The sequence below is a fragment of the Barbus barbus genome (genome assembly GCF_936440315.1).
Source record: "Barbus barbus genome assembly, chromosome: 19".
In the NCBI taxonomy this organism is placed as follows: domain Eukaryota; kingdom Metazoa; phylum Chordata; class Actinopteri; order Cypriniformes; family Cyprinidae; genus Barbus; species Barbus barbus.
The window spans coordinates 12,692,092-12,709,797 of record NC_136747.1 but is presented as its reverse complement, the minus strand read 5'-3'; the positions used below and the strand labels follow the sequence as shown (position 1 = coordinate 12,709,797).

The window sequence follows — 17,706 nt, the reverse complement described above, 5'->3', positions numbered from 1 at the left end:
TGTGAGATGTACAACTTAAGGGGTCGTTCACAAAGAAGGCATTTTTCCATTCTATTGTGCTACTTATCCAATTTTTTCTATGTAAACACATGCTAGATAGAAGTGTTTGACCACTGCATTTGCATCTTTTGCACTTAAGTTAAAATAAGTTCAAAATCAAATTGTAAAAACAGATCTCGATACCTTCGTCTCCCCATTCCACTGCCCACATCTTACGTTTTTCATAGCATTCTGTGTGACTGCCCCCTTAATGGGTTGTGGACTCAGGTGGAGGAAATGACTGATAAACTAGTGATCGTATCAGAAAGTAATGCTGTCTGCGACAAAACTCTATTTTTTGACCCATATTGTTCATGCTTTATCAAGGTGGTATTTTTCCGCCGGTCTCCCTACGCCCTGCCTTTGTTTGCGGTCAGCATATTTCCTGTGACCTTGTGTTTGATTTGGAGGAGGAACACTAGGCTGAAATGGTGATGGCATATTGTAGTGCAATAACACCAAATTATATTTTTGGTTACATTTGGGTGGGGGGTTTAGATGTTAGAGTGACCTTGTCAGCATCCTCGTTGAATTTCATATTTAAATTAGCAAGAGATCTGCATGTTCTCCTCTCCGTCTCTCCACGTTATCTGTGCCTGTCCCTCAGGGGAAACGCCTTTTCCTACAGCTTACCTGTGATGTCATGCGCCACATACTGTTTGTCCTGTAGCTGTGCACTATGCACTGTGCAAACAGACTTCATTGCGTTTCTTCTGTATACCCAGTAGCATTTGAACCGGACCTTCAGGAACACCGTCATCTTATGACCTGGGCTTTCCATGCATCTGCTTCTGTCATTTTCTTAGTATTCATTTGACCTTTGCTTTGGGCAGAATCAAAATTTCAGCTGCCCTACTCCACATTCACAGAGAGACCGTTGCTGTATTGAAGTGTGTGTTGCTTTGTGTATCACTGTCTGTATTTTGGGTTGAATTTCACACAAAACATGCCTGGGTCATATTTGAACCAAAAATCTAAAGAACAAAAAAATTATATTTTTCACCTATTATTTTAAGCTTTAAAGGGTATATATATTTTTTTTTGCTATAATCTGCTCAAAACTGTTTGTAATTCTGAAAACTGCCATGAAAATAGTAAATATGTAATAATAAATATGGTTTTCATGTGGACTATATACTTTGTAATATATTTTATTATATATTTTCACTGTAAATTAGTGTTATTGCTAAAAAAAGTTTTAAATATAAATTGAATATAAATATTTGAGACGAAAATTAGAAATGCTATGTTGGCAACCAACTAAAATTCAAAGGAAATATTCCTTTCAAAAATCAAAGTTTTATTTAAAAAAAAAAAAGTAATAAAAATGCCAAAAGCGTATAATAAAATGACAAACTAAGATTGAAATGAAAAATGTAAATGCTTAATAGCCCGTCTCCCTACAGTTGAGCCCACAAAGTGTTCAATATTCCACACTTTATCTTTTTCCCCGGTTAATTAAGTACATTGTGAAATTTTCAGTGTGAACACTCTAATCACAATATTTAAACAGTGCAAAAGTATGCAAATTGGGACTCAACCCTAGTAAAAAAAATTATATATTTAAAATGCATTTATTTCATACTAGGTATAGCTAGTTCAAATCTATTAATAATGCATTTACTGACATATTGCTTGAGACTTCTGATATAAATATTATAATTAAACTTTATTTGTAGTACTACTTGTGCACAATGTAGCCTATATTTCTTAATATTAAGCCCAAAATGTGTTTTAATGTCACTATTGATGAGGATTGTATGATCTTTGATTAATATCAGTCTTTAAATGCAAGATATTTAAAGTGTACCTGAAGTTTACTCGCAATAGTTCTACTTTAGCACAATCAAAGATGCTTTAGTTGGACTTCAGCACTACTTCTGCACAGTTAAAGTGCATTAAGTACAAAATTAGTTGTTCCAATTTAGCAGATTAAGTATACCAGTTTACAATACTAAAATTGCAGAGTATTTTTGAGTACATAAATATGTAAATGTATTTGCAGTATGCTTAGCTTGAAATAAATATATTTCAAATACATTTAGTTTTCACTTGGGACCTTATGTCTTTCACATTTATATTTCTTTTCTCTCTATCCATTTGAATATAGGTCTTGTTGTCACACTTGTTACCAGCCAGAGCCTATGTGGTTTAACACTTCTGCTACAGATTTGCAGTTGTTACTCCTTTTTTTAAATTTTTTATTTTTTTAGGACACATGCCCTCAAACACTTTTTTTTTTTTTTTTTTATCTCCTCTTGTCACGCTATAAACGTTATTTTTGTAAAGTCCCCTTCTCTCTTGTGTTTCCCCTTTTAATTTTGTTTTAAATACATGATACGTCAGCAGAGAATGTGGAGACGATGGGTGACAAATGAGATTGGACAGAATTATACCACTGGTAAAATCTGATTGGATGTCCCCATATGATCACACGTTCCAGTTAGTCAGAGTGCTAATGTACCCACCTGTCTCTGCAAAACCACAACGATTCCACTGATAGCTTCATGGCGTTGCACACATCTTTAAGCACACCCAAAATTACATGCAGTTGGAGTCATAGCACCATCTGTGCTGAGTGTAAGGTCAGCTAAAATACTTCCATTTACAGTCAAAGGCTCTAACAGTAAGACCCCCAGGTGCCTTGACTGTGCCTAGTCATGCTGCATCACTGCATAATCACATACAGCATTCAATATAGGCAGATCAAGTCTGCTGATGCCAGAACAACTCTGTAACATCATGGACAGCTCTTATGTCATTCGCACATTTGGTGAATGCAGCTCGCCCCAAATGAGATCACGGGGTCGGCAGTCACACACCCGTCAACACTATTTGCCTCTTCCCCCTCAGACAAGTGCGCTGCTCACACAGGATGCTCTCTGTAGAAGGTCTCATGTAAAAATGGAAGAGATGACAGCGCTTACTCATAGCAACAGAGATACACACGCATAAACACACACACATTCACATCGCACGAACACGCGCCAGTCTAGATGCACTGTACAGGAAGCATAAGCTGCCAGCCATGTAGGCAGATGTAGAGAAGAGAAACCTGGTTGCTCATTTGAGTTTTTCCTGTTTCTTTGTTCATGTTGGGTTTATAACGGCTCATGGAGCGATAGCTAAAAGCATGCTGCTTTTTCAGAGGAAAGGAATTCAGAGTAAGCGTGTCAGAGAGAGAGGAGAGAGTTGAGACCGAGGAAGACTGAGTTAGATGATTACTTTCAGCAGTTACTTTTTCAAAGTAGGTGAAGTTGAGAGAAAAGTAAAACGTTTTGTTCATTTCCGAAGTGCGGATTAACGTCTGAAATTGGAGAAGAGGAAAGAAAGGATGCTAAAGAGGGATCCAAGCTATGCTGATTATAGTGGACATTAAGAATTGTAAAATTAAGTTTTGATTTGACGTGATTGAGTGTGAGATAAAGTTATGGACCCTTTTGATCCAGAAGTCTTCTTGCCGGTGCTCTTTGTGGCAGCTCATCTTCTGACGGCAACTGGAGTGTGGTTGTGCCGTAGACGCCGGAACGCCAGGAGAGCTGTTCTTCTTGGTAATGCATGTGTCTTTCCCTGTTGCTTTAGCTGTCTGTCACTCACTCAGGTTGGGAATCTCCTGGCTTCTTGTTTCCTTTTTTGGGCTCCGCCTCTTCCTATTACATTAATGCTTGTGACTTATTCCTTCTGCTTGTGACTTTTCTGACTTATTTACACTAAATAGTTGGATTCTCATGCTAAACATGACCTTAGAACAAAAAAGCTGAGTTGGACATATGACAGAGAGTTTCTGTGCCAAGTACACTCCTTCAGGGTTCGTATAAGTTTCGGAAAGTCTTTTTTTTTTTTTGTGTTTGTGTGACATCATAAAGGTCGGAATTCCTTTTATGGACACTTCTTCTGCACGTGCACACATCAACCAGAGCAAGAGCACGCCAATCAATCATTCTGGTTATGGAAGTTGTTGTCTCATAGGACTTGCTCAAAAAGGATTTGTCTTTTTGTTTCTTGACCACAAAATCAACAATGTGTCCAAAGGTTGTGAGGGAAAGATAACCTTGCTTCCCAAAGAACCCAGCGTTATTAGCGTTGAGGGAATTATTTGTCTATGTCACAGCTTTAAATCTAATAAAACTAAAGACTAGACTTTAGTACAAGGAAAGACCTGTTAGTCTTCAGTGACATTTTAAGAGTTTATGTTGAAGTTTTTGTGGTTACCATAGTTGCATAAGCAATGACTGTGCAAAAGCCAGTGATTAGTGATATCTAACTTTTTCATCAAATTTACATAATTTAGCATGTACTATGTTAGCTGTCAATTCAATATTTGAATTACAGTAGATAAGATAAATTGGTTCCAGGGCCATCACTCAATTTTTGAAATTAGCTGGAACAACATTTGTGTATGTGTAATCAACTTAATTTGTTTATGCTACATATTGAGTTCCTGTACTCAGTGTAGTTTATTTCATTAGAAGTTGTTATAATCAAAAAAGATTGATGCAAACCTTTAAAAATGTATTTTTGTTGTTGTTGACTTCTAAGGTTCTTTTATATTTGTGCTGCCTGCTATGTACTGAACTTGTCAGCATGTTATTTTATGTTCTCACACAGTACTGATAGTCATGAGCCTCACACAGCGTTAAACTGTCGCTGCAAAGTTCGTCTTTGGCATGTAAACATTGCAGCTCTGCTGTAATTTATGCGATCAGCTCCCTGTCATGTGCCACATTTCATACTGTAATGCTGTTGTAAATATGACAGCAGTCTGAGCATGTGTGATAGGGATTTGTATTTTGCACCCATGCGGCTAGTTTAGACTTAGACTGTAGAGCTTTGGGTGAAGGACAGAGGTTGCCCAGGGTAATGTTGCCTGTCCTGGTGAGCATTATTGGTGATTGCTGGGCACAGTAGTGTGACATGGTGTACCAGTGCCACATAAGTATCTCCGTACCACTGGCGGCACCATAGAATTCTTTGAACCGTAGTATTGTAAATGTTTGGTGTTTGTATTAGGGATGCACAATGTATTTGTACTATTAGTAATGGGTCAAAATGACTTTTTTTATTTTATTTTTTTGTAACAGCACTATTTTAAAAGTTTGGGACCAGTATTTTTTCATGTTTTTGAAAGAAGTCACTTATGCTCACCAAGTCTGCATTTATTTAATCAAAAATGCAATAAAAGGCGTAATGTTGTAAAATAGCATTACAATTTAATATAACTGTTTGAATATAAAAACTGTAATTATGTAAAATATTTGAATCTATTTTCAAATGTAATTTATTCCTGTGATGGCAAAGCTAAATTTTCAGTATCATTACTCCAGTCTTCAGTGTCACATGATATAAATATAAAATTAAATAAATAAATAAATCTTAGTGACCCCAAACTTTTAAACGGTATGTATCGGCTCATATTTGAGATATTGGCAAATATTGTGTTTTGTGTATTTAATTTAATAACACTGTTAAATGTAATCTTTAGCAAATCTCCAAATTAATATCCATTTTTTTATGTTATGATGCTTACATTTACTTGTAACATTTTAAAAACTGATTTTATGTTGTAGCATATATTTTATTTAATTTATTTAGTCAAATGTATTTAGAAATGTTGTATTACTAATTATCAGGTTATTCCACTACATTAAAATAATTATTGACTTGTCGACCAGAACGATATCAGTGCATCATGGTAAACTGTAAAGAATTATACTGTTATCAGAATATAACCAGAATACCCACCTCATTCTATATAAAGAACAACTCATCCAAACAACATGATGAATGTGTGGTATCGTGACACTTTAGCTGGTATTATACCGTAAGATGTGATTAAGGCATCGTGAGAACCTTAGAGCAGAGATTGTAGAAGTGCCCAAATCTGTTTGTCTGTCTGTCAGACAGACTGTGACTTATGTAACTCTCATGCGGTCTGAGCTGTTGAAATGTCTGAGTGGAGGGGGGAGGGAGGGGGGGGGGGGTCTGTTCTCTTTGGATGCTTTGCACCCATGCATATGTGTATGAGGGTGAGCAAGCGCTGGGTCACACAAGGTCTGTTTCTCTAGTGTATATGGTAGGGGTCGTAGCCTGCGTGTGGTGGAAGGATTGAAAAGAGAAAAAGATGCAACACTGCTCCACAGAGGTTATTATTAGCAACAGCAGGAAGTTTAGCAGAACATGGGTGTGGGTAAAGCGCCGGGGTTGGGCACATTCCGTTATTAGCTTTTGTATGTGTCTGTCTGTGTTTAGTTTGCACTGGCAACCACCTTTTGTCCTTGCTGTTGCAGTCAGTTATGCATTAATACAGTTGTGGTAAACCTCAAGTCTGGGTGATTTATTTGGAACACAAATACAAAACAAACTCCATGCAGAGTTCTGCCCAGTGTTATCCATCAATCCCAGTGTCCTCTTAGGTTAATGCTTGTCTGAATTCCGCTACAACACCTGGGTGTTGACTAATAGACTTTGTTTTAATGGGTCTTAGTGCTTTGGCTCCTCCTGCAGAGGCTTACTGTTACAGTCCCAGCACCTCTTTATCCCTGAGAATTGTCCTGAGTGGAACATTTGGCTTTCACTTCCTCTGCCATATGACATTGCATATTCAGTACAAACAGCAAACAGTGTTTGTGATGGGCTTTTTTCAACTCCTAATGCTCTCATAGAATTTTAACGAAACTAGGTATAAACTAAGTACAGACTTGCATACTAAATAAATACAAGCAAAATTATCTTGGATATTCTTGGAACACAAGCTGTAAATGACTAATGGTATTGTAAATGGAAAACTATGTCCTCCAGAGTGGTGGCCAAATATCAGATGATTTTATTAGATTTATCTTAGATTTTTTTTTTTAAGAAGTTTCTTTTCCTCACCAAGGCTGCATTTATTTGATTAAAAATACAGTCACAACGGTAATATTGTTAAATATTTTTACGATTTAAAATAACTCTTTTCTGTTTGAATTCATGTTAAAATGTAATTTATTCCTGTAATGGTAAAGCTGAATTTTTAACATCATTACTCCAGTCCTCAGTGTTAAATGATCAGCAAATATGCTGATTTGCTGCCCAAAAAACATTTCCTATCATCAATGTTGAAAACCTTTTAATATATAGATTTTTCAGGGTTCTTTAAAAAAAATATAGAAAGCTTTAAAAAAAATGCATTCTGGAAATTTAAAACCTTTTGTAACAAATGTCTTTTACTGTGTCACTTTTGATCAATTTAATAAATGTTTGTTGAATAAGTTTTTTTTTTTTTTTAATGTATAAAATATATGTATAAATAAAATAACGTATAAATATTATAATATAATACAGATATCTATCTATCTTGCGCTCTCTCTCTCGCTCTCTCTTTCTAACATTAACCATCTGTTTAAATCTGTGGTCTCTAGACATCAGCCATTTAAAGAAACCCTTATCAGTCTACCACTATTGCAGATGTTACTGTGCTAACTAGGTTTTCACTCATTAGAGAACTGTGGTCACAAGGAAACCAAATTTAATATCGGACTAATCGGATGAAGTGGGCTGCCTGGAGGGGGAGGTCAGCTAATTTCATGGATTATACAGAGACCGAATATGAAGAGCCTGGCTCTTATTCTTTTTCCAATTCTCATGTTCAGTTTAAAATGGGAAGCGTCATCCCCAGTTTCCCAGAATCCCTTGGATTGAGCTCGTTGTTCATGTGGAAAGACAAATGGAGAAGAACAGAAGTGGTGCGTGAGGGAGGGAGCGAGCGAGAAGGGGACACGAGCTGTGCCAGCCTCAGTGTACCACCATGAAGAGGGAGAAGAGAGTGAGTTACACAAATCGAAAAATGAAATGAATGAAAGAGAAGAAAATCTGGGCTCAGAAAACTGCAAAACAGGAAGAAGAGAACACACGGAGGAGGGAGCTCTGTCCTACTGGACCTGATGAGAGATTAGACGTGATAACCACGAAGAAAGAGAGGGCGGGAGAGAGAGCGACAGAGGAGGGATAAGCACTCTGTGTGGCATTAGGAGTGTAAGCTCGGTCTGGTATTTATAGTACAGAGGGCCGCAGGACGAGAGAGCAGCCAAAAAAACGGTGTCTTCAAAAAATCAGATGAGAAACCGGGAAACGGAAGTAGAGAGTTCATTCAAAATCTGCTGGAGGAAGAGACAAAGATGGTATAAGTGGAAGGAGCACTAAGGGAAATCACCTGCTTTTTATCCCTTCAGGAAGGAGGAATGAGAAAAGCTGGCTTTGTGGGTGAACATTTGTGATGGACCGGTTGCGCATTGTACTCTCAAAGGATAATCAGGGTCTTTCCTACGTGCCTCCAGCATCATTGCAGGGATTTACAGACCTGTTTAAATGGGACAATTGTCAGATCACTTCTGCCTGCCGATTGGCTGCGGCTCTCTGTTTGGTCGCAGCTTTATGAGATCATGCAAGCATCGTGGTAGTTACTTCACTGCCAGTTTTGCTGACTCACTCGTCTGTGATTCCCCCCGTTTCTGCAATTGGTGATCATGTGACACTGACAAATGGAGATTAAACTAGGGCTGCACATTTAATCGTATTCTAATTGTGATCACGATTTATGTTTCTCTCAATTATTCAATCAGAATCGTCTACGATGTTTGTGTTACATGAATCGTGACTGCATTGTTTGCATTGGGGTTGCTAAATGAATGCACTTATGCTACCTCTGTGCTACAATACATTTTTGTTTCTACCATACAAAGTCAACGTTTTAAGAGAAAATTTGGAATTATTGTAAATAATAGATATTTCACTGTTTTGGCTTTTGAAGCTTCTTACCAATTTTCATAATGTCTACATAGAAATTAGTTAAAGGTAATATTGCGCTTGAGTTGACGTTTTCTTTATTTGCGCTTCATGATTCTAATGCAATTTAAGAAGAAACTTCTTCATGAAAACAATTATGATTAATAATTGTGATTATGATTTTGTCATGATTATTACTTCAACCGTTATCATGCAGCCCTAGACTTGTCCATTGTTTTCCTTCATCCTTAAAAGTCCCCAGGATTTTCTCCCTCAATTCCCCTCCTACATTCACTCTCATTTTCACTTTCACTTTCATTCTCTCCTCAGTTCTGTTATATATATACTTGTCGAGCTCTGCAGAGGAAATGATCATGTAACATCTCGTCATTCACTTGTTTATTGCTCAACTGGACCATGTTAGCCTGCATCATAAGACTTTTTATGATATGGACTTGCATTGTTGTCGTGGCCTAGTTCCCGCCAGGTGTTTTGCGGTTTAAAGGTTAGGGACTATTCAGATTACATCATCCTGTGGGGACGCTCGCTCATCTCACCATGCTGTTATGGAGTTCATAACAACCGTTCAGAGACACATAATAATCTCTCATTTGTTGGCTTGCTAAAAAGACTCTTGAAGATGGATTGCTGCACAAAAGGTTCTTCGTTCAATCACAGGAAACTGAGCAACCACCGATTGTGAGAGGTGGAAAGGACAGCACTCTTCACTGCGTTTACGACACATCTCTCCTCTGAGCGAGAGTGGCAGTGGTTTGAGGGAGGAGGGGAACGTCACTCCTTATTAGTAGTGAAGGAGGAGCTCTTGATTTTGACATGCACGTGTGAGTCAAGCTGCATGTTTGAGCTGAGCTTTGATATGGCAGCAAACATGAAGACCAACAAACGAGGAGGTAGAACGTGGGAGCTTTAGACAGAAACGAAGGAGCAAGTGAAAATTTCTATGCTTTTTTTCCTCGAGTGTGGACTTGAGAGATTTCTGATTCCTGCCAGAGTGCGTTTGGACTAAAGGTGTGAAACGCCACACTCTGAGACATGACAGGAAGACGAAAGGGAAGGTAGATCGTTCTGGAAGCCAAAAGGAATAAGTCATCAGCAGAATGTGGCCTGAATATTGCACCGAACGGAGCCTGAATGCTCATCTGCACGCGCTCATGTGCTGCGCAGGTCAGTGTCTGTTTGTGTTCCTGTGCGTATGTCGTCACCTAGTCACATGGGCGCTGTGATTTTGTGTGCTGTTTGCTGATATGTTTGTCCACTATTATCGTGGTGCTGGATCAGTGTGCAAGCCCACATGGATGAGCGTGAACATGATGGTGTGAGTTTCTGTACCATGTTTGCACAGTGTAGGGTGTGTGAACCAACACAATGACTCAGTGTACTGAGGAACAAGAGAATGTGCATCTGTGTGACAGTCAGACATGTGGATGAAAGGGAATAATATATTCTAAGAAACAATTTGACACACACATTTCCTTTTAAAATACTTTTGCAATAGTGTGTGTTTGTGTGTGTGTGTGTGTGTGCTTAAATCAGTTCCACAATGCAAAAGTGGGTGTGTGAGGTATGTGGAAAGCTAAAAAGGTGTGTTTGCTGCACTCATTAAGGTATCAACTCCTGTTCAAAAGTCAGGTTGGATTCCCACACAATTCTCACGCTATAATAGAGAACTTTTTTTTTTTCTTAATTTAGGAAGGAAACATTAAGTATGCAAAAATATCACTGTAGTTTGTGTATGTCTTTAATCCATGTATATATATAATTTATACATGTGTATGTGTGTGTATGTGTGTGTTGTGACTTTGAGAGTGGGATGTTCTGTGTGTGCTTATCGGAGGAAGTGGGCCGTCTGCACCACATGGTTGCTTAGTATTGCTGTGTCTCCTATAGCAACCACATCAACTGTAGCCTCACAGAAAGAGGCCGAAAGAAACCGGCAGAGAAAGCAGGAGTGTAATGAACTCGGCTTGTGTGATCAATTTCTATTCTGTGCTTGGTTGCGTCACTAGTGTGGCATGTTCAGAATAAGAGACAAAACAGACCTGAGGTTCATGTCTCGATTCAAAACGTCCTGCCCATAATTCTTTGTTTGCAGTGTTTTTAGATCATACCAATATCTGTTGCATCAGGTGTCAGATCAGGATTGTGATATGTCAGCTTTGATCCCGGTTATGTGTACTGAATTATATAACGTTCAAGATATTAGGGCATTTCTGGGTAAATAGAGTGTGGTGTGATGCATGACCAAGCTGAACTTTTACTTGTCATGGTGTTCTGAGCACGTGTTCATGTGTAACCTCCTACATGTTATAGTAAGTTGTGGAGAATGTAGGTCAGGTGACAACGGCAATGAACCTATTAACTGGTCTTTTTTTAAACGTTCAGCATAGTTTCCAATTTTACCAAACCTCTGCTAATATAGCAGATACTTATGTATCTCTGTAACCTGTTTTGCCTGTCAATTTTATTTGTTAATAGTGTGGATTTAATATGACTTTCTAAAAGGCTTTCTAAAAAATAAAAATAATAATAAAAAAAAAAAATAATAAAAAAATGAGCAAGTTGTATTTTAAACAAGCTTTTGAAAGTCTCTTGTATTTATTTAATCAAAAATACAGTAATAACTGTAATTATGAAATGTAACTATTTAAAATTACTTTTTTCTATTTATAATGTTTTAAAATGTCATTTATTTTTGTGATGCAGAGCTGAATTTTCAGCATCATTACTCGTCTTCAGTGTCACACGATCCTTAAGAAATCATTCTAATATGTTGATTTGGTGCCGAAGAAACATTTCTTATTATTATCGACGTTGAAAACAGTTGTGCTGCTTAATATTTTTGTGGAAATCGTAATACTTATTTTTCCAAGATTCTTTAAATGGAAAGTTTATTGTAATTTTTCATTGTCAAATTAAAGCAAAATACTATAAAATAAATATTTCTAACCCCAAACTTTTGAATAGTAGTGTATTTACAATATGGCTTTCTATTAAATCATGTGACCATGGGTAAAATGTATTATTTATATTAATGTATTAATCATTAAAAGACACGATTTTGCATTTTACGGTCCTTGTTTGAATTCAGGCTATTTAAAGCAAGACTGGAGGGATGCTTGTAAATAATACACAGCATGATGCTGTAGTCCTCTTCATGTGTTACATAATTAACCCAATCCCCCCCCCCCCTGTCTCTTTCTGCTGTTTCCTCTTCTATCTCTCTTTTCACAGATGAACGAGACAGGGTGCAGAAGAAAACTTTCACAAAATGGGTCAACAAACATCTCATAAAGGTACAGTCCAGCACACCGGGTTATTTTTGTCTTTTCTGCTGCACTGCACAATGATAAGGCCTACTGGCCGCTGGGCTTCAGTCCCGCTAAACACACAGCATGCATGCTCACACGTTCACACTTACACATAAGACTCAGGGACTGAGCTTATTAATATTAGGACGCTTGCAGTTGGTCCTGCAAGTCAACGATTGTACAGAAACTGTTATTGGGTTAATAATAATAACACAATGACAAAGGTATCTCCCCAGTGTTTTGTCCATATGACTCTGAAAAGACGTTCAGTATATTGTCATGCTCCAGAACTATATTTGTGAGTCTGTTAATCCTCTGTAACTCCTGCCCCACTGACTACAGATCATGAGAGCAAAGAATGCTGGGTATTTCAAGGGCAGGGCAGATAACCAGCCGCAGAAAGGCCAGAGTTATGAGGTTGGAGATAGAGAGTCGTAACTCTGCCGGTATTACTGTAATGTAGGTCAGACCATAGGAAATGAGATAGGTTTACACATTGCTGCTGGAAGGTTAGACTCTACAAGTAGTGAGTTATATATATACTAGACCTCTGTGACCCTTTTGGGTCCTCTTTATGTTGTATTAGAGACGACAGACTGTTTGTTACCCACATATAACAAAAGACAGATTGCGTGTCTTCAATGCTTCAAAGTAGGGCTGCAAAACGATTAACTGCGAAAAGAAAAAATGTTAGATTTATATAGGAAATATTTATATATAATATAAATTATATACAAGTATAAATATGTACATACAAATATTTTTTATTTAAATATATTCATATACAATATGTGTGTGTATTTATATATACATAATAAATAGACACAATACACACACATGGTATGTACACAAACTTTTATTTTGAATGCGATTAATCGCGATTAATCATTTTGCAGCCCTTCTTCAAAGTGATGTAAGATCCCACTAACATTCTGTTTCGGTTTTAATAGTGGACAGGTCTAGAATTATCAGTTGATAGTTGACAGGTCTATATTTCTGGAATGGTTCATTCCGGAAATTTGAAATGATTTAATTGGCTCTTTTGCTCTTATAGCATAGCTCGCATGGTTTGTCATGAGTCTCATTGGCAGATGCTAAGTAGGTGATGATACCTGTTAGCATTGTGTTTACACATCTCTCTTCATCTCTGGCAGGTGAACAGGTATGTCGTTCCCCTCAGGCAATGTTATACTGACTAAAAGCAGTGTGTAGATTGTGTCACGTCCATTTGTTTGTCCTTTACACACTCCTAACATAAACAGTGACCTCATTGCAAACTGGTTTAAAATGGGTTGTACAACATACCCGTCTACAGGAATGACTGCTGACTACAGAGGGGGGAAGCATTTGAGTGTGACACATTTTATTATTTAATACTCCACCGCTTGGGTATTACTCCAGTGCCCAAGTTTAGTTTGTTATTCTCTTTGTCCCTGGCAACAGGGCGTCCCCTGATAATACACCTGTGATAAACACTGAAATGACATGGAAGAGACAGAGGTAGATAGAAATTACTATGTTTTGTTCAGGGAGTGTTGGTACACAAATGTGACCGTATGAAGTAAAAGTAGTACTGACCCCATACATTTGAATGGTATCGTATATAGTATTTTTTCTGAATTGATTGAAATAAAGGGAGGGAATGGAGAGGATTGTGAGTTTCACAGTTGTCAGTATGTTCTTTTATACTTAGCAGATGGTTCCTCTGTGACCCTGTGGGGAGGCAGCTGTGTTGGATTTTGCTGTATACAGCTTAGAATCTCTGAATCCACAAACACACACGTGCGCTTTAGTACAGAACTTCAAGATCTTCCATGTTTTTCTTGTTGCTGGTTTACTGGCCCATCTCAATGAGTCTGGCGCCTCCTGCTGGTTAGAGTTAGTGCACTGCAGTTGTCTCTCTATGAAACTAATTTACATCACAATTTTATCCAAACTGCTTTTGTTAATGGGTCGCAACCAACCAAACAAATTAGTCTGCTAATTGTCATTTAAATACAGATTAATATATAAAGTCAGCCTGTATCCAAACATGGTAATTCTAACACAAACTTTATTGAAACCGTTGCTTATAGTACAAACACTTACATATAGGCCTCTAAATACTGTAAAGAACTCAACGTCTCACTCTAACTGTATTTCTCTCTTTTTCTCTCCAGGTGCGGAAGCACATCACAGACCTATATGAGGATCTAAGAGATGGGCATAACCTCATTTCCCTGCTTGAGGTGCTGTCTGGTGTCACATTGGTGAGAAAGCAACTACTATCACCTTAACACACACACACACTCACAGGATATACGTAAGGTTGTACACAAATTTGATTCCAATGCTTTATGCAGTTCTCCCAGGTAATTCATGTGGCAGAGATCTGCTTTATCTTCCATAATGCAATTCAGAGTCACATGGTGCCAGGGGATCGTGTCACATGAGTTGACCTGGGGGTTAGGCTGATGTTATGAAGTGTCCTGGCTTGTTGCTGATGTTGCCGAATGCAGATACAGGCCTTGCTGCAGAGAAATAGCTGAGTCTGACGTGTACTGCAATGTGTTGTAATGACATCTGCATTAGTACATTATTTCTGCACTCAATCTTGCCCACTCTGATGGCTGGGGACCATGATGCACTGGGGCAGACTGAATGATGGGTGGATTAACAGAGACAGACTGCTGACACACCACCTGCCCTCTACGATTGCTCTCTCACTCAGTCTTCATTCCTTTCTATTATCTCATGTTTTCTATGATTTATATATATAGATAGATATACTGTATTATTATTTTTTTTTTGTTTTGGTTTTGTTTCACTCTCTTCCTCCATCTTTTCATTTTTTTAAAGTGTTTTATACATATATCATCCCTTCAACACTGTTTCTGTCTTCATCCTTTCTCTGTGACCCTCTCTATGATGATGTCATCAGCACAAGGGTGCGTCGACTCTGCGGAGAGCGTCTGTGTCACGCGCACCCCCACTCATCCTGCTGGGTGGGGAGGATGAGGAGGATGGAGCTCAGGGAGTATGTGTGACCCCCTCCCTCTATTGAAATGAACAGTCACACAAAGTCAGCTCTGTGCACTGCATGGCGTGGACTCAAAGGACAGGTCAATTTCGTGAATATGCAGAGGGGAATGTCTAATACGCCGATGCAGAATTCATGATGCCGCACATAATCTGATTTATGACATTTAGGTGTTTGAGAGACCTCGCCTTGCGTACACATTTTATATACACGTCACGTCAGTCCTGCCAACGCTCGCATCACATGCTCACATTGAATCTGATGACTTTGACACATCTGCTCTGCTGTGGGGGTTTTCTGGTCACCTGTTTGCAGGTTTGCTGTACACGCTGCTGCATTTGTGGGTGATAGTGAGCATGCTTTGCATGTAAGGGGGTGTGAGTCTGCTACATGACCTCAGTAGAGAGTAGTGGTAGACCGATATATTGGACAGGCCAGTTAATTGGATGATATTTGGCCATTTTGATTATTGGCCATGTCTGGCTGATTAATAAAATTAGCCATTCGGCCTTGTCAATAGATTTGACCTTTCTGCCTTGTCGGTAGATAGAAACCTGAGGAAATTTTGGTACATTCTTATTTCCTACTGTTAAATTGTAATATACCCTTATAGTTCAAAGGTTTGTGGTCAGTAAGATTTTTTTAATCAATTCAGCAACTATAAATCAAATTGATTAAAAGTGACAGATTTCCATTTCAAATAAATTCCTTGAACTATCTATTAATTGAAGAATTCTGAAAAAAAAATTCAGTGGTTTCCACAAAAATATTAAGCAACACAAATGTTTTCAGCATCGATAATAATAAGAATGTTTCTTCAGCACCAAATCAGCATATTAAAATAATTTCTGAAGGATCGTGTGACACTAAAGACTGGAGTAATGGCTGCTGAAAATTCAGCTTTGGCATCACAGAAATAAATGGCACTTTAAAATATATAGAAACAGTTATTTTAAATTGTAATATTACTGTTTTTACTGTATGTTTTTGTTAACAAATGCAGCCTTGCGGAGCATAAAATACTTATTTCAAAAACATTAAAAATCTTACCAACCCTGGACTTTTGGATGGTAGTGTATATTGACATTATATCGGCCATCTACTGCCCTGCACTCTAGATACTGCTATTGGTTACCCACTACTAGACAGATGATAGCAAGCAAGACAAAGTGTGTGAGATACAATAATTATATAGCTTTACTGTTTGAATGGTTTGCTAATGTCGATATGTTCACAGTATGCTATCTATTCCCAGTAACTCTGAGACAGGATTATTAATTACTGACAATCCTGTGAGGGTCTTGTGTTATTTTGCAGTGTGCTGCTTTTGCCGCTTTCAGGCTTGTGCTAATGAAGCTGTCCTGTTTTCACACAGACCTCCAATTTGCCCAGATTATCAGTGCACTCATCTGCATTCTCTCTCCGTTTTCTCTCTCACTCTCTTCCTGTCTTCAATAGCCCAGGGAAAAGGGTCGCATGCGATTTCACCGACTCCAGAATGTGCAGATCGCCTTGGACTTCCTTAAGCAGAGACAGGTATGAATGTCTAAAATGACACTTTCTCACTCTCAGAGTTGCTTTTTACAGATTGTCAGCTCTTTGTTTGTATATGCAAGGATGTAACCAAATATTCAAGATTGGGTAGGGTAAACCTGAAGAAGTCTCATTCTTCAACTACTCCTCTGAATATTGGGAAGGACGTGTCCCCTTTAGTGTTTAGGCTAGTTACCCTCACTTAACTAATGTAACGCACATTTAGGGGAAGTGAATACAAGATGATAGCTTGAGACGTCTGTGTCCTCAGTCTCATTGTGCTTCAGTTGGCAACATGGCTCATAGATAACATGACCTGGAGTTGATATATGTGTTCTGCCCCATGTAAGTCTGTCCAATCCCCTCTGTGTTGTCACCCCAGCCCAGGGTCCCTAAACCAGACAAAATGCCAACCAGTGCCCTTCTCCCAATGCGCAGTACATAGTTTCTGACAGCTGTGAGCGTAAGAGGACAACAAACGCCAAAGCTGTCCTGAAATTACATTACATTGTCAGTTTTCACCTAGGCATAGTCTTTATTGGCAATCAGTTCTTTTTTTTTAACACATTTACACCAAATTGTACATTTAACTCATTCAGATATTTTCCACTAATGAGAGACTTTTTTTTTTATTGCAGGTCAAATTAGTGAATATACGCAATGATGACATCACAGATGGGAACCCAAAGCTGACACTGGGACTGATCTGGACCATCATCCTTCACTTCCAGGTAAGTTCACTTTAGTCACAGCTGTGTCCTACTTGAATATGTAATGTTCAACACAGCATGCCAGAGTTAGAGGTGACTCTGCTTAATGCTAATAGCGGCTGTTTACCAGCATCTCATGTTCGTAGCTGTCAGTTTGAGCAACAGGGATTTGCCCATGGCAAGAATATGAGAACTCAAGAGGGAATGGTGCACAAGGAGAATGTGATGGATAGAGTTCAATCCTAAGGTCAGATTCTGAATTTGCTCAGGGAATGGTTTATATGGTGCTTCAAAAGAAAAGACCTGGCAGTCTGCC

At 38.3% G+C, this 17,706-nt stretch overlaps 1 protein-coding gene across 2 annotated transcripts in view; it reads left to right on the top strand.

The window, feature by feature from the left end:
• LOC306885434 (microtubule-actin cross-linking factor 1-like) overlaps positions 1–17,706 on the top strand; it is a gene marked incomplete at its 5' end in the record, with an annotated part of 158,310 nt that overhangs the window by 37,997 nt on the left and 102,607 nt on the right. The window contains 5 exons of one of the 2 annotated variants that reach the window (XM_079441935.1): positions 9,662–9,984; positions 12,052–12,113; positions 14,288–14,377; positions 16,606–16,683; positions 17,319–17,411. In XM_079441935.1, coding sequence (XP_079298061.1) covers positions 9,918–9,984; positions 12,052–12,113; positions 14,288–14,377; positions 16,606–16,683; positions 17,319–17,411 — 390 coding nt within the window. Of the gene's footprint in view, positions 1–9,661; positions 9,985–12,051; positions 12,114–14,287; positions 14,378–16,605; positions 16,684–17,318; positions 17,412–17,706 lie in introns of those variants that run through there. The other variant, XM_079441944.1, reaches the window with a different exon arrangement.